The sequence below is a fragment of the Argentina silus genome (assembly GCF_951799395.1).
Source record: "Argentina silus genome assembly, chromosome: 3".
NCBI lineage: Eukaryota > Metazoa > Chordata > Actinopteri > Argentiniformes > Argentinidae > Argentina > Argentina silus.
This window is the reverse complement of record NC_139657.1, coordinates 7,467,143-7,484,856: the sequence shown is the minus strand read 5'-3', so window position 1 is coordinate 7,484,856 and position 17,714 is coordinate 7,467,143. Positions and strand designations below refer to the sequence as shown.

General features: G+C 43.5%; 1 protein-coding gene across 8 annotated transcripts in view; it reads right to left on the bottom strand.

Moving 5' to 3' along the window:
* Window positions 1-56: 56 nt before the first annotated feature.
* Window positions 57-17,714, bottom strand: part of madd (MAP-kinase activating death domain) — a 43,250-nt gene continuing 25,592 nt past the window's right edge. For 4 of the 8 annotated variants that reach the window (XM_083666984.1, XM_083666986.1, XM_083666987.1 and 1 more), the window contains exons 17-33: window positions 17,279-17,465; window positions 17,039-17,189; window positions 16,419-16,622; window positions 12,638-12,744; window positions 12,137-12,220; window positions 11,413-11,571; window positions 10,951-11,071; window positions 10,015-10,135; window positions 9,643-9,748; window positions 9,420-9,530; window positions 9,113-9,220; window positions 8,802-8,966; window positions 8,011-8,083; window positions 7,515-7,621; window positions 4,720-4,789; window positions 1,682-1,728; window positions 57-1,047 (exon numbers count right to left, since the gene is read on the bottom strand). In XM_083666984.1, coding sequence (XP_083523110.1) covers window positions 934-1,047; window positions 1,682-1,728; window positions 4,720-4,789; window positions 7,515-7,621; window positions 8,011-8,083; window positions 8,802-8,966; window positions 9,113-9,220; window positions 9,420-9,530; window positions 9,643-9,748; window positions 10,015-10,135; window positions 10,951-11,071; window positions 11,413-11,571; window positions 12,137-12,220; window positions 12,638-12,744; window positions 16,419-16,622; window positions 17,039-17,189; window positions 17,279-17,465 — 2,035 coding nt within the window. In that variant the 3' untranslated portion in view covers window positions 57-933. Of the gene's footprint in view, window positions 1,048-1,681; window positions 1,729-4,719; window positions 4,790-7,514; window positions 7,622-8,010; window positions 8,084-8,801; window positions 8,967-9,112; window positions 9,221-9,419; window positions 9,531-9,642; window positions 9,749-10,014; window positions 10,136-10,950; window positions 11,072-11,412; window positions 11,572-12,136; window positions 12,221-12,637; window positions 12,745-14,815; window positions 14,867-16,418; window positions 16,623-17,038; window positions 17,190-17,278; window positions 17,466-17,714 lie in introns of all 8 variants that reach the window. The other 4 variants (XM_083666988.1, XM_083666989.1, XM_083666990.1 and 1 more) reach the window with 4 other exon arrangements.

Here is a 17,714-nt window from a genome sequence, read left to right as displayed (position 1 = left end):
ACCACAGTTGGTAACATATTCTTACGTGAAATGTACAGCATTTTGTTTCTCTTTTTAAATATGTTTTTCTTCTCCATAGTAACATGCAATTCAATATAGCTGACTGACCACAGACAAGAACTTTACAGTAGAACTAGAACAGTAGTTTAGCCTCACAGGGCAAGTTTAAGATAACACACATCTTGGACCACTCACAGTATTTAGGGTTCAAAATAATGAAACCTTTAAAAAGCGTATACATGCAGTGTTCTGCAGTTGCATTTTGCAAAAAGTGACACCCTGCACTACAAGATGCTTTTTAAACGTTTCACTTGGATTGGACTTGGACAGACTGGAGTTTTACAGTAGTACCATGGATCACATAGAATATTCATCACACAGTCATATAGGGTGAAGTGGAGTGGGGTGGTTGCTCTCTTTATTGACTCGTAGGGCTGTGCATGGGACCTGCATGCAAGCTAGCACCTCAAGTCCCCCTCCGCCCTCTCTGTTTCCTTTCCATTAAAAACAACCAGTAAGACCTTGGCAGCAGGGACAAGAGAAGACAGATACAGTCACAAAGAAGAACAGAGAAGTGTGTGGGGGGGGAGGAGGCGACCATATCTCCCTCTTGAAGAACAAGCAAATGTACAGCCAGGACCACAGGCTGGGTCTATGTGGTGACCAGAAGCAGTGGTTAGGGAACTGTGTACATATATGGCCAGGTTCATAAATATCTATTTACACACCAAGGGCTAGAGGGGTATTTTTTTTTACGATGTACTTAGGGGGCAAACGTACAAGGTTGTGTGCTTAGTAGGTAAGGGATTGTCACAAGTCAAATGTGTCATAGGACTGAGATGCCAAGTGGTAACAGAGTGAGAGGTGCGGAGGGGTGGGGTGGGGTGGGGTGGGGTGGGGGAGTTAGAAGGGGAGAGACTGTAGCGGTGTAGACTAGCTGGGCAGGGGTCTTGGAGACAGGAGCTTGGGCTTGCCTTCGGCCTCCTTCCCCTTCACTGCAGCCACGTAGGAGAAAAGGCAGAGGACGGAGTAACAGATCTGATTGGCCTGTTGAGAGGGAGTGAAGGAAGGGATGCGAGGTGGACAGTGTTAGCCTGGTTGTTATGTATACAGTAGCTAGAGATAAGTAGAGTTGGCTCGCACATAGAGACCCGTCACCAGGCTAGGAGGGCGTGGCTCTGGCCAAGCTACATGAGCTTCTGTTTCAACAGACTTTAAACTCATTATTCTGTGTCATGTTATAGGTCTATAGAATTTGCAGTGCTATAAATACAATGAAAATTGTATTTGTAAAAAATACTTAGGTCTAGGTAAATGTTGCGGTGTATAATTTTATGTAAAAAAAGATTGCACTTGAAAATAACCCTTAAATTAAAGCTGACAATCTATATGTTAACCTATATTACTCATGTAATAATTGTTTGATTCAAAATCCAATGTTTTAGAGTACAGAGCCAAGGATTCACTGTCCCATTACTTATGCAGGGCACTGTATTTCAGAAAATACTTAGGTCTAGGCATCAAATGCTTTGGTGTAGTGTATAATATTATGTAAAAAGCATTGCACTTGAAAATAGTGTCTAGATATCAAAGGATATGCAGTACTGGTACGCAGACTTGGTGGCTAGTAAATGCCTTGACGTAGCATAAGTTAGCGACAAGAAAGGAGCAGATCACTCACCATGGGTGTCTTGTACTTGTGGATCACCACTTCTTTAGTTTCAGGAACTGCAACCGCAGGTGCAAGAGACAAAACAAAGGATTCAACAGGAGTGGTTACCCCCGTTAAGTTGAGTGAGAGAGCTAGGGTTGCAGGGGGAGTGCCATGTGATAGAGTTTCAGACTATGAAAGAGGGTGCAAAAGAGGCTGTGGGCCAAGAGAGTCCACATGCACTGTGAGATTGAACTTGTAATGTCTTGAAGGTTATGTTCCTCGACATAATATTCGGTGACTTGCTTTGGAGGGATTTGACCAAATAAAAAAAATAAAAACACCCTACATTTGGGCACGACTGACTAGTTTACCATAAGAGCACAATAACGAGCTTACCTCTATGATTGTGGTATTCTCACACACAATGTTACATCTACAGTACACTGTTAAAGCTGTGGATGTTTTGTTGAAAAATATGAGTTCTCCCACCTCGACTGTACGTCTAGCCTTACCCTGATAGAGCTAGCCTTTATCATATTAGAAAATAATGATGGCTAGCCATATAAGGGCAAGGTGTAGCCAAATGATTTCGGATGCATCCTAGTAGCACAATATATTTGACCTGATCTGGCCTAGGGGTTTCTCACCCGCTAAACAGAGACTAATTATGTTTTTAAATTTGCTTTATCCTGCCCCAAAACTCATATATTATTTTGCTTTGGTGAATAGATTCAACTGTTTGCTTCAGCAAACCATGTGAATCAAGGCATCAAATGATTATGTTTTCAGAAGGACATACGTGGCCCACGGAAATGAAAGAAACCATAGGAATGGCTTAGAAACACAAAACAAGAGACGCATACATCACAGAGCACATGGTGAGAGCAAATGTTTACTGCAACAACAGAAAAACAATGTGGAGAAAGGAAAAGAGGAAGGACATAATAGGGAAAAATCTGCGTTAACCAAGAAACTGAAAGCATAAAGACATCACAGTGAAGCAGTTAGAGAGGCCCACATCCCTAGACCAAGGTTAAAGCCACTGTCAGAGGACAGACAGACTTTTCATTAGTAACTGTGAACCTATGAGAGAGGGGGCAGAGATATGGAAGGAGGGGTTGGGTAGGGTTCAAATTCTCTACTCCCCACCGCACAGGCACAGAAACGCAGCCAGAGGGTACAGTGAGGAAAAGAGAGGGATTCTGCAAAAAGAATATGGAATGAGAGAAGGGAGAAGGGGAGGAGTGCGCTACATGGGAGAAGGTGAAGAAGAGAGGAGAAAGGTGACAGCACTTTACCTGCTGGAGAATGAAGGTTTTCATAGCGGCAAAGATGAGGGTAACACTTTACAAAAGCAGCACAGAGACACGGCAGTAACCCAGTCCAGTGCTGGGGCTACACTATAGCATGAACCTGACCTTGCAGGTGCAGACCTTTCCTTGCAATATACACCGGAGTTGTCTGAAATCCACAGCCTGCCTAGGTCTCAGCTGACAAAAAGCAACAATATAATGAGAAGTCCACACACAATCTACTCTCTGTCTTACAACAGGGACTGCTATTAACAACTACATTTCCCATAAGACCAGTCTCAGTAGAGGAATCAAAAGGACTGAATCAGAAAGTAGAGAATGTTTTTGTAATGTTACTCCCCAATGTTCCTCTCCAAAAATGTTTTTCTCCTGTTTTCTCTTACTGTACTTACCGTAAAATACCTGTGGCCAATTGCAAAAAACTAGTATCTGTGGACATATCGCTTATCAATAAGTATTCTAATTCAGTTTCAGTCATATAAAATGCTCAAGTACGCAGATCTATTTTCCTTTGAGGACAAAAACATTTATCTATAATCTAAAGGGATGTTTCAGCCTATTTTCATGTTTAGGTGAAATATCATCTTACTCTGAGTTGTCCTCATAAACCAGGAGTGAAAGCTTCTCGACTCTTCTACCGCAGCACAGGCTAACGGTTAGCAGCTCTGTCTCCAACAGACCCTAAGTTAGTATGTTTACATTACATACCATAATCTTGTCAGAGAAACTTCAAACAAAGTTTAGTAGTGGCTATATACTAGACAAACCGTAAATGGTTTTATTGTAATTCTAAACAATTTTGCTATAATATGCAATGATCTGTCATAATCTCTGACAAGTTTACAGCATGAAATTTAAACAACATAACTTAGGGTCTGTTAGAATCCTGTCTGTTGGAGACAGAGCTGCTAACTGTTAGCCTGTGCTGTGGTAACAAAGTGGAGAACAGAGAACCAGAGAAGCTTTCACTACTGGTCTATGAGGACAACTCAAGGTAAGATGATATTTCACCTAAATGTGAAAATAGGCTGAACCATCCCTTTAAGTAATAACCTACTTAGACCACCAACAACTTATATATCCTAATTCTGAACGAGAGTTTAAAGGTTTAGCATGTAGTTTTGAGCTTTAAACTAGTGCTTAATGGCAATGACAAATCGGTAGCGATCAAGGAATGAAACATGATAAAGAACATTCAGTGAATAAAATCTGGTGTTGAGGTCAAGCATTGGCCATTAAGTAACAATTTTACATTTCTATATATTAGAAACAGTAGCATATGTACATTTAAAAATGTTCACTTTGGCCAGAGAGGGCAGCAACGCACATAACTACATGCTTCACCTTAAAAGCCTCCCTGTAGCTCAGCTCTGCCAGGCGCTCTGACAAAATTCACATCACACCCTACTCGATTTGGAAGGGGAAGTTAATAGAAATCAAACATATACTGCAAGAATAACTAAATACCCATATTTGTGATACCTGATTGTCTAGTCAAAATTTGATTTCCATTGGGTAACGCTACCCAAAGACAGACACTATTGTTCACACCTGACTCAACTCTGTCTGCTGACACTAGCCGACTCCGGCACCCACTATGATGTACTCTCTTCCCTTAGGTAAGCAAGCAACGTTGCAAATCCAATGTAAAGTTCACTGATCCCTGATTAGCTTTTGTCAACGTAATCGTCATGTCACTGAGTTACTGCCGTGTCGAGTACAGACCTAGAATCAATAGATGGGGGTAATTACCAAATTCCTCCAGGACAAAGACTCCCTTCACAGTATTGCACTTTTTAATGTGATTCAGCTCTATGAAAACCTAAAACAAAAAAACAAAAAACAAAACAACAAGACAGAACATTAGCAACTCAATGACACCGGCTGAAATTAAACATTTCAGATAGAAATGAACAATGTTAAATATTGTCTATATAATACTAAAGTAAGGAAAAGACTACTGCATATGATATGCAAGCTATTAAAATCTAACAAAATAAAAGGACAGCACAATACAGAAGTTTCCATGTTTGAACACATACATGGGCATGGTTAGGTGAATAGAAATGCATTGAGGATAAAAAGTTTATATAAAAAAAAGCACCGCTAACTATAACTTCTGAAATAATTGTATGACTATTTTGTTCACACTATCATGTAGTAGCTATAAGCTATCAGCAAAGTTATGGTAGCTATTTGTTGTCAACAGTGAAGCAAAGGTAACTGATCAATAATAATCAATAATCAATCAATATATTTTTGTTTTCCCTTGTAATGTAAATGTGCTATGGCCCATGTAATGCATACATGGAAATTCCATATGAAGATATTGACAAGGACACAGAAAATTAGATTTGCCACACAGCTAAAATACTGGAAAAAAAAGAAAGAAGGAAAAGAACCCAATGAAACGTAACCGCTAACAAGCAAATACAGCAGAGGTTGTGTACCTTCCGCTCCTTGCAGGGGGAGAGAGCATGGGAGAGAAACGGTTTGGATTATTATCGGACAGAAGAGCACAAACACTCAACAGCGCTCCAGCAGGGTGTGTCGCTATGCCCAAAACCCCTTAAGGGACTGGGCGCAACATATTAACGATTATCAATGGCAAAAATGAATACCCATCGCAGAGAATTCAACCTGAACGATTAACAAATAGCTTATCTGAGAAATATGAAAAGAGGACGATGTTTGTCTACACTGTTAACAGCTGGATTCACCTTTTTGTTTTTTGTTTTCTGGGCTTCTTTACCCGCTCCCGCCCCCAGTGCCCTCCATGCCTCCTCCTCCAGCAACGAGGGCTGGCACCAACATCACTTGCCCACACAGTAGGACAAATACAAGGGGGCAGTCACCGACACCACTTTCCCTACAAAATGGGCTGCCACCACTCTCAGATTTTAATCTGACTGTGACCTGCGTGAATGCCTGACAATGATGGCTTAGATGAACCTGCTGTGGCAACGTGATGGATTAGCATGTGCTTTCGTATGAACACTATGCCTGCCTGTCAGATATTGGATCTTTTACATGATGACACCTACAGTAGATGTACTGCTACAGGTATATGAAGATCCTGCAGAGAGGTTGTTGATGCACGACAGAGATTGAAAACTAATAGGGAGCCAATTATGAGGGCACAAAAACAGGTCATTTGACTTTCCCACGCTTGTTAATGACAGTTGAAACAATTAATTTACAATTAGGTTTCACAAACTACAGCATTTGGCTATGTGTTGCTCCTAAAAACGATTAAAAGATTAAGGGATGGTTAACTATTTAGACATTAGTTTTTAGATAAATCTCCCATTTTGACTATTGACCCAGTTGTATTTTATGCGCTTACCTAAGTGTGAAAATAGTGAACCATCCCTTTAAGAATCCAATGTGCTCTACCCTCTGCTAGGATGCTAAAACAAAAGTGGGTCCTAAAATAGCAAAGGAAAATGTGGCAGGAAAAAGCAAGCACTTAGCTGAATCAAATAATATTCCCAACTGGCAATTGCAATATGTAGCCCTTATTTAAATTGGGTGCACTGTGATCTAAAGAAATTAAGGAAGCAATTGACAGATGTGGATTTCTATCCCACTACAATGCAAGTGAAGTTCAGTGGAGTTATGCATTTGACCTGGATTCTCTGGTGCATCTAGGTGTCCTGTGTGTATTTGTTTTCTTTTGCAATAATATGTGCCATGGCAATGACCTTCTTGCATTGGCCGACTGTATAATTGCCATCTAAGAGCCAAGCTTTTCCCTTGGGTCTTACAAAATATCTACCTGTAACGGTCAACTGAATTAACCTGATGGTTTGATGTTCCAAGTACAAGAGAGGTGTTACTATGCTAGAGAGTCAAAACTTAAAAAGAATGTTAATATAAAAATGCCAATTATGAATTAAAAGCTTTTGCACAAGGTCATCTATCTTACCTCTGATAGACAAGTCTCTCGCACACATAAAACACTCGCCTTGTTCCCCCACACACATGAACACAACAACAAGGTCTGGGCGCCATCATTAAGAATGTTAAGTAATGACAGGAATCTGTACTGTATGTGGACATTTTTTTCACATTTCCAAAAATACATAAATGTTAGTGAGTACACCAAATAAAACAGAACATAGAGCAAATCAAAGATGCCAAAGCACAAGAATGAGTTCTTCCTTTAAGGTCTCTGTCAAAAGACTTAAGTTGGGTAAAAGAAAATAATACCCAATTTAAGTCTGTTTTTCACATTTGATCCAGAGCAAAGGGACACATTTGTTGCATATTTTTCCTAAAAATAAATAAATTGTGTTTTATGCAAAATGCCTTTTATTACTCTAGGCTCCACAAGTGTTCAGAAGGACCTTGGAGGAAGTGAGCCACAGAGTTGTGAGAGAGAGTAAACAGAAAAAGAGAGTTGATGAGGTGGGTTGAGGGAGGTTAAGGGGGTGACCTGGTGGCCTACAGAGCCATCGTGAGTTTGAAGGGATGTTTCATGCGTGTGTGTGTGTGTGTGTGTGTGTGTGTGTGTGTGTGTAACTGCTGTAGTAAAGGTCTCATACCTGGCTGTGCATGAATTTGAGGTTAATGCCTTCTAGGGTGACCTGCAGCAGTCCTCCCTCGCCTGTCTTCATGTCCTGCACAGGGAACTCCCCGCCCAGCTCTGGACCTGAGGAGAGCAAGAGAGCATTACCCAACAGGTCCACATCATGTCTGCTGTACCTCTGCTCAACAGGGAGGAGACCTAGGGCCGGAATTCAGAATAGAATGCACGAAGCGATTTATGCAGTGTAATTTATTATAACTTACTGCTCTCACACACACCTCTTATTCTGAATATGGGAAGCATCTATGTCTGAGGAAAATCTAGTAGTTGTAGTACTGTACATTCTTACAGTACCAAAACATTTTCTTTTTTAACATCATATTAAAATAAGAAAATGTGTCCATATTGTGTTGCGCGTCTTATCCACGATTGTTGACACTAGCTAAAACGCAGCCAAAATGTTCAGACCCAAATATTGAAAGAGGGTGCAGCCAACATGCATGCACACATACCTGGTTTAATACTCTGCTGTCGAGCAGCAGCCCTTTCCATACTGTCTTTCACACAGTAATATAGTTCACGACACTGGAATAAAAAAGAGACAGAAGTAGAGTGAAGTAGAGCATCCATAACCCAGTTCTGGTGTTTAATATATTAATAATAACCATTTTAACAACATGAACGTCATATCAATTGAAAGTCATGTTCAGTGCCGGGATGTGAATGGGATGGGATGTGAATGGGATGGGATGGGATGTGAATGGGATGGGATGGGATGGGATGGGATGGGATGTGAATGGGATGGGATGTGAATGGGATGGGATGGGATGGGATGTGAATGGGATGGGATGGGATGGGATGTGAATGGGATGTGAATGGGATGGGATGGGATGTGAATGGGATGGGATGGGAAAGCGAAACTGGAGTTAAGGAGAGAGTGAGTTAAATATTAAATGTCATGTTTACATTTATGAATATACATTTTTGGTTTTGTACACTGTATGTATGTCTTACATTGTTTATTGTGTTACTGTACAATAAGAAGGTGAATTGTATGTTTTTAACATGACTAATAAAGATCAGTCAGTCAGTCAATGGTTCGATGTTTAACACCAGATGTGGTCCTTTGTGGCTCAGTGGGTAGAGCATGGCGCTAACAATGCTTAGGTTGTTGGTTTGATTCCAGCTGGGACCGTATATACTGAAAAATGTATGCACTCACTGCAATGTAAGTCGCTTTGGATAAAAGCGTCAGCTAAATGGTATATATTATATTATATAGATGTTATTTGGAGAGGCTCACCTTCTTGGTGTAGAACTTGTTGAGCTGCGTCTCCTGGCCATTGCGTCTCCACAAACACAGCACCTTGGTCTTGGGGCAGTAAGTCATGTTGATGAGCTTCTCGTACCACCAGCGCTCGTACACCGTGCCGATGTTGCTGCGCAGGACGATGCAGTCGTCGCAAACCTAGGGAGAGCAAGGGATGAAACATCCAGTAACTGAACGCTGCATTTCAATATTGTCAAGAGGCTTCCTCTCCTCATCTCGTTTCTTATCATCTCTATGTGAAAGTACTGGCCAGATGACAGAGAAAAGTCTGGAAGGTGTCACACCTCCATGAAAAAGATGTCCCCTGTGGTATCTGTCCCAGCATGCACCACAAATGTTTGCTTCTTGATGTGCCTGCTTCCGCTGGGCCTGAGGGCCAGCTCACGGCCATTCTGGAACACAGGTGAACCACATTAAAAATATCAACACACTACTAAGTTAGGTCCTGGACAGAGATCAACATTAGGAAAAATACTAAATATTGGATTGGCAACACTGACGCGTTCTCACACACACATAAAACTGTTGCAAATATATCTACTACTAGAAAAGCCGGTCCCAGGTCTAATTGCTTGGTTGACAGACTCTTACCAGATTAGCCAGTTTGTCCAGACTCTCGTTGATCTCCTGGCTGTGTGAGAGGCCGATGTGGGACTTCCCCATCAGACGCCTCACCTTCTTCCTGATGTCATTTTTGTTCACCTGGGCAAAGAAATATAACAAATAAAAAAGACATTCAAAGGATGGAATAGATTGCTAGATTGTTTATATATGTGTGTGTGTGTGTGTGTGTGTGTGTGTGTGTCAGGCCCACCTTCATCATTAGCATGAAGGCAATCATATTGTGCAGTAGAGTAGCCAGCAGCCTGTCCTCGTCATCCTCAAGGCGCTTGCGGTCGTGGTCCCCGAGTGACAAGTATCTGTGTAAACAGTGATGGACATGAACCTCTGAAGCTCCCTGCCTCACCATCACACAGTCACTGATACGACGTGAACACAACAGAACAGTTTATTGTTCTCCTCCAAGGACATTATTTTCCAGAGACTCTAACATACTGTACACAAACAACAACCCGGAAAATCATCCACACATCACAGGTTCATCCCATAATACAAACAGTATACTACGGTGAACACATAACAGTTGTAGACAAAGCCTGGCATACAAGATAATTAGATAATTTACCTGTCAATCATCTCCTGAGGCCCCTGATCCATGCCCATTCCCTCCCTCTCCAACATGACAGCATCCAGGTAGGCATCCTCCCAGAACTGGACCTGGTCCCATAGAGTGGAACGCTCCTTACCTACACACACACAGACACACAACACACACTACTTATCTGTGTCGAAAAAACACATGCGGCTGACTGACAAATCTACACACACTCATGGTAGTATACACACTCAGACACGACTAACCCAAGCACACACACGAACACACACACACACACACACACACAAACACACATGTACGCATGCACACACACACACACTTAAAGAAATACATACTGGCAATTTGAAGCACCATCACAGCCTTGTAATTATCGAAAATGTCTTGGGAGACAAGACATCTTCATTTGTTTATAAACTGCTCCGGAAACAGGTGACGGTAAATGGCAAACCGGCATATCGAAGCCCAAACACAGACTAAATACCCACCCAGCCCAGGTGGGCAATGCATGCAGCCAAAACACACACACAAACACAAAAAAAAGTGAAAGATGAAAGGTCAGCCCTACTCAGAGAGAAGGTTTCCATAGCAGCATCCTCGAGCTGGTCCCACATGGAGCTCTTGTCACGCCCTGAGAGGCATACCCATTCCCAGGAGGAGCAGCAGGGAGGAAGAGGAGCAATAAAGCGAAGATGGTTAGGGCACAAAAGTGAGTGGGTTAATGGCAAAGCAGAGAGAGAGAGAGAGAGGGAGGGAGGGGAGGGAGGGAGGGAGGGAGAGAGAGAGAGAGAGAAGCGAAATGGGGGGAAAGCACCACCAAGGCAACCCAGCCTCATTCACAATGTAGTGTTTTTTTGCACTCTAGTCTAGAGGGATCCACATGAATTTCAGTTTCAATACCATAGATTGACTGAGCAGGGACTACACCAAAGACACACTGGAACATACCCAGGAGGCCTTCACATAAGTAGATCCTCATGCTGATGTCCTCCATAGGCTGGGCAGGAGGCCCCTTGGCCACAGCCGGCACAGCATCCTTCTTGCCCGGCTTCAGCTTATGTGTTTTCCCCTGAGGAAACACAACCAAAATATCACCCATTCAGACAAATAGGTGGGGTGATATACACCTCAATTAAGTCCAATCAGAAAATGAACGGATGTCTAAGTCTTGAATTGTAAATTGTCTATCATTTCAAAAATCATGGGAAAGGATTCACAGCTACTTGCATACTCCACCTCCCACTGAAGGAGTCGAATTCACAAATATTGGTAATACCCTAACAAAGGACAGTAGACCAAAAAAACATTGATACTGTACTTCAATCAATCAAGAGGGAAAACTTTGCAAGCGAGTGATTGGGAGCCTCTTCTCTCACGAGATCAGCCGTAGTCTACTGGGGCGACACTCACAAACACTGAGCTAGTAGCCGGGTTGGTCTCGATCTCGCTGTCAGAGAGTGTCCCCCTCGAGAGGGTGAGGTGGGGCGGAGGCCTGCCCCCGAGGCCATCCCCCGCCGTGCTGCTCAGGTCACTGTCGGCTCCCATCGTCTCCCCAGAGCTGTTACTTATCTACATGGGTCAGGGGTCAACATACTGTGTGAGAAGATAGCGATGCACCAGAGGTCTAGATCTGAGGGAACATTCTATTCAGTCATAAATGGTCATAATGGAATGTTCAGTAGAACTGGTACAATATGGCATCCAAACACGCTTTCTATACTCAGTTTTAGATGTGATCCTTGGTAATGAGGCTGGCAATGAGTTCGTACTGTATGTCTCATCTCATTAACTACTGTATAAGAGTCTTGAGAAGCAATGCTGAGTTTACATTGCACTTGCTGAGTCACTAGGTATATTTTGTGCTGTGTGTGTGTGTGCCGTGTTAAGCTTGCACATTCTGGCATTGGCTGCACGGCCCATTATTTATTGGTTTCTCTGCACTATTTTTTCTTTTTCTTTGTATTAGGACATATGAGGGGGGGGGGATAGAAAGTGTCAATCCGAGGATTGAATCCCCAACTGGGCACAATGTGTGGTAACCGCTAGATCATCTTGCATGTTTAATACTGTATGTACTACTGGAAGCATTAGATTGTGGTGAGAATGATTTGTCTCTGCGTTGGCCATGCCCTACCACTGTGCTGGCCTCCGAATCCTGGCTAGTGCTTCTGGTAAGCACTGGAGGTTCAGAGCTGGTCACTGACTCTGTGTCACTCTTCTGCAAAACAACATAGAGAAAGACAGAGGGAATGAGAGAGGTGAGCAGATACGTGGATACAGACAGGCAAAGGGAGAGTCTTGGTCAATGGTCTCATGATGTGGTGTAGTCGAAATCCTAGTCCTTAAAGGGTGCCGTATCTGCTGGTTCTCCTGCCTCCTTACATGGGTTTTAAACAATGAAATCAAAATCACTGTTTAGTGAAAGAGCCCCGGCAGACACTGTGGCAGGCCTTTGAGGGCCGGCAGACACTGTGGCAGGCCTTTGAGGGCCAGGGGGCCGGCAGACACTGTGGCAGGCCTTTGAGGGCCAGAGGGCCGGCAGACACTGTGGCAGGCCTTTGAGGGCCGGAGGTCCGGCAGACACTGTGGCAGGCCTTTGAGGGCCGGAGGGCCGGCATCATCTGGAGGCCCTGACCTGAGATCCAGAGGTGACACTGAGTCCACTGTCTGCGCTGATCTGAGACTTCTTCTCCTCGGTGTCCGTCATCTCGGGGCGCTGCTGCAGCTTAGCCCCCTCCGCCCCTGCAGGACAGACGTTGCCGTAAGCTTCGCTGCCAGACGCACGTCCTCAACCCTATCAGTATGTCACATGCCTGGCAGTGGGGCCTCAATGGTGACCTAGTTGCCTTTTCTCGAAGACGGTAAATACAGCAGGTTTGGGGAACTATGTCACCACTGAAGTTACACCACTGATATTACAATAAATGTGCCAATTTGCTCACATTTGTAGTGAAACTAATCAATAGAAAACTGTTTCAATTTTTCCTTACTTTATCTGCGGTAGCGAGGCTTACAGGTAACCGTAACCATTAAACAATGTTATAGATTTTGGCATACAATGTAAACAGCAAGATTAAGAAAACAAATTCCCATGGAGCTCTACAGACGTCAGCTTTCAAATGGCCAGGTACCGTATGTGATTATCAAGGAGGATCAAGTGGAGAGTACAACTAAATCATGAAAAATGTATGTGCAACAATAAATCTGCATTGCCAAAGTTACAAATGCAGTCCAAGTTACAAAAATAGACATACGGACACAGGCAGTTAGGGCATGCAGACAGCCAAGATAGTAGGGAGACCTTTTTCTATTTGAACAGTGATTTTTCGTCAGGCTTTGACCACTCACATTGGCGTAAATGTTGCAATTGGTTGTTTGCGGAAACACCTTATTTTGACACGTGACGTGCTTCTATGGGAAAACCACATTTTTCACACAAAGCTCAACTGAAACACCTGTCGGGCCTGGAATGTAAACGCTGCAAAGAGACCATTCGATGCACATTGTAAATGAGGACTACATTTCAGGAGGATACATGATAATTAATTCCTGTGGTACTAAATGCCAATTAATGGAGAAAATAAAAAAAAATATGTTTGAGAGACATATATCATACCTTGAGAATGTTGTGAAAAGCATCCAGAACTGCCTCTGAAATACTCAACATTGTCAAGGATTAATTTCTAAGCGGAAGCAATCGTGTATAAACCCCTGGTGCAGAGATACTATAACCCTTACTGCAGTCAACACACCTGCATGGATCTGCACAAGGCTATTCTAATATTCCCACTAGACTTACCATCTCAATGGCTGTGGTCCACTGTTCTTCAATAACTCAGTCTTTTTCAAGAATAAATGTCTTATAGCAAATGTGAGTTGTGAATGTCTATGGTTCTATCTTCTAACCAAGATGTCCCAGTCCAGTGTAATAGGAAACGATCCTTGTTGGCGTACATGTACTAGATGAGAACAGCTACAGAGGAGGAGTAAAAGGACCCAACTGTGTATTAAATCCTAGTTCTCGTTCAGTAGGTATGAAACATATTTGTTATCATGTTTTGTGCCTACACAACACTCCTGATTTGAGATGTGCATGGATAACTACTGTAGGTTTCACTGATATCAGTTTCACTCACACTGCATCATTTACCCACAAGTTAAAGCGGAATTTGACCCTGTAATGGTGTTTTCATTAGTCAATAGTAGACACGTTCATAAAAATGTTTTGTTTTAAAACAATCTCTGAGTCAAGATGTCTCGCTTTGAATGCCCTAATCAGTCCTGATGGCAATTCCTGCAACTCCCAAGATTCCCCTCTCCCTCTCATGTGAGGTCCTTCTGTTGAACAGAGCCAGAGCTAGCGCCTGCTGCTCTCTGGGAATCACTGGCATAGTAGAGCAGGGCAGAGTGCAACAACTCTGACGTATTTTAACACGGTACGAGAGTTTTTTAAGGAAGTAAACACAGACCTCGCATTTCGATAGCTACACCGCACACCGCACGCAAAATGATGATAGTTCCGAGACGGTTCGCAGGGTGGGTTGACCAGAAATACAACTCAAATTGGATTTCGGGTAAACTTCCCCTTTAACATAAAAGTGTTACACACACATCTCTCATCAAAAAAATCCTACATTGCTATAATCATTTTATCCATGCTAACATGCTACTGTTTACTGTATATCACTAGAATGTACTTTTAATTTAGTTTTATGACTAAAAACAGGGAAAAGGAAAGAAAGAGGTTGTAAACGTTAACAACTGGTAGTTATGCAATACCCCAGTCTTTTTCGGTGTGTGAAAAATATCTTACTCTGTTGTTTTTCCATAGCTTTTTGCTTATCCTGGTGCCTGCTCCACAATTCTACCCAAGATGCATTGCAAGCAAGGAGAGAAAGACAGAGAGAGAGTCAGAGAGCTGGTTGAGTCAGCAGGTATGGAGGATGAGCATTAGAGAAACCATAACAACATAAAACAAAATTAAGCATTAATAAAAGTTCTATCATTTACCAATCAGGGATGTTTTGTAATGTTTGCAGGTAGCCCACATTTCAGTTTGGCAACATGGAACACAACTGTATAATCATCCTTGTTTGTCCAGAATTTGATCCATTGCCAGTAACTGCTACTAAGGTAACATTACAACACATCCACAAAGCTCCAGGACCATGGTCCCAGAGAGTCAGTACACAGGAGGGCAGTAACAGGGTCCCCCTAAAAAGTGACCCAGGAGTGTGTGGCTCTCCAGAACCAGGGTGAGAGAGACAGGGCCTTCTGAAAAAGGCATGGGATGGGGGGTGAGTGGCCAGCCAGCTAGCCAGCAAGTGGAATGGAGCTGTTGCAGAAGCAGGGGTGCAAGTCTCAAAACAAAAAAACATTCCGTAGAATTGAAGGTGCATCTTCCCAAAGAGAGAAAAAGGAGAAGGGGTGAGGGGTAGGTAGGGAGGATCATGAGGGTGGTTGGGTGAATCTGTCCCCTGTATACAGACCCAAAGTATCACTCGAGAATTAATAGTGGTCCAAAGGAGAACCAAGGCTTCTTTCCTTTTCCACAAAGTCCAGCACTAACCCTTGCCAAGTCTTACAGGCAGGTGGCCTTAGTGTCAACAGTGACTCACTACCACCTGAGAACGTGAAATTTTGCTTTTTCTTGGGACTGTTTACTGGGGAGCGATGCTTCCACCCTCCATGCTTTGAGGGAGCTGCCATTTCTACAGCACGACTCGCAGAAACCTGCAGTAAAAACGGAGGCGAGCACGACTCTACCGATGCTCAATCCTCCGGTCTCCTCGGCACAGTACTGCAGATTTGAGGTTTCGGAAAAGAGAACGGAAAAACTAAGACATGCATTCATGGTGCTAAGAGGCAAACAAGAGGGACTCCACAAGAGGAGGTGGCAAACAGGGACTCGCACGTTCCAACATTCGGAGAGGGGGTGGGGGGACACAAACACACAACCCAGGCTGGGACTCAGGGCAATATTCCACACACGCCTACACCTCTCAAAGCTATATGAATCCCATACACACGGCAACATAACCTAAGCCAGATCTCAAATTAATATGCATTTGAAATTGTTGTTTGGAATCAGTTGCAAGGCGTAAACATATGCAACCTGTGTCCAATTATAAGGTGAAAGATCATATATGTATTATGTTCAGCATCATTCTCTGGTAAATGTAGGGGATTTCAGACTTTACATTATAACTGACTATAGGGCAAACATCACTGGTGTAGGTCAAAGTGAATGGAATATCATGACACCTGCGAGATATTTTTTAAGAAGGGGCAGGGGATTCCCCTGGTTGCCTGGTTGGAGAGAGAGGTGGGCAAGGGGGAAGGGTTTTCGGTTGGTGAGCAGGGCAGGGAAGGGTCTCTCGTAGCGCATGCAAGGGGAGGTGCGGTGGGGTACACACCAATGGAGGCAATAAAATTCTCCTCGTTCAGGCTCCGGGTGTCAAAATGGTGTGCGCCTTTGCCTGAGGTGGGATGTGGCAGCTGAAGACGAGGCACGAGCAGGAGGCCAGGGGGCCTGGTGCCCTCCATGCGGCTAGATGGGCTCTCCTTGCTGCCTGGGCTGCCTGCACTGTCAGTGGGGCTCCGCTTGCGCTTCTCCGGATCTACCGGGCCACCAAAGTGAAGTGGCCAAGGACAGACAGTCCACCGAGAAGAGGAAAGAGGAAGAAAAGAGGAAAAAGAGGGGAAAGAGTAGTGGAGAGATGAGGACACCAGGTGTTGAGTTTCTCAGCTTACCACCATTACAGTCGTGTGAGAGGTTTACAGGTTAAGGTTAGATTTGCTCGGGGACAATCAGCATGCAAACAAGGTGTGTTTTTGCCCTGCCACCATGATACACCCAAAATGCACAAAGTCATGTCGTCACAAAGCTTCCGTTATTGCTGGTGGTAAATGTTTGTAAAAAGGTAACCGTTTTGGGGGCCATGAGACACAATGTGAACAGTACCGTTTGATTTGACTGTGCAAGAGACATATTTCATGACCGTATGCACTCAGTGTGAGATTTTTTGAACATTACCTTTGGTTTGGTAGTGGGTGCGTGCTATCTCCAGAAGACTGAAGACGCTGGCCATGCCCCCGAGCCCCGCGTTGGTGTACGAGTGCTCCAGACTGGAGACGGTGCACTTCAGGATGTCTAACATTCCTTTATACACCTTCCTGTTGACCTCCTGAGGGGTCAAATACAACCTTCATTATTTTACCTGGCAGCTTCCCCCCCCCCCCCCCCCCCGTTGGCAGGGGAAATATTTTTTCTTACCACGTCACGGATAATCTCCTGTCTGGCGTCCTCCTCCGATTGGACAGCCCTGTTGAGCTTACTCAGCACAAAGACACGCAGCTGCTCATTCTCCAGCAGGCGGCGTACTTTCTTCATGTTGAGCCAGCCTACTCCCTGGCCTTCCAGAACACTCTGCACCACCTCCTTCAAGAACTGTTGGTTCTCACTGTGTCAAACGCACACATGTTTTAAACACCTTTCAATCTGTTTTAGCCGAAAATATAATTACATATTTAAAAAATATCTAAGAGTAACTGTTATAGCTATAACAGTAAAATAATACTAGTTACTGGTTATACTAGTTACTATAGATAATGCTGTCATGGTGGTGATGTGACATGCGTCATAATAAACCAAGTAGCAGAAAATCATCACAGCTGCTCAATAACATGTTGGCCTTGCTTCTGACCATGTT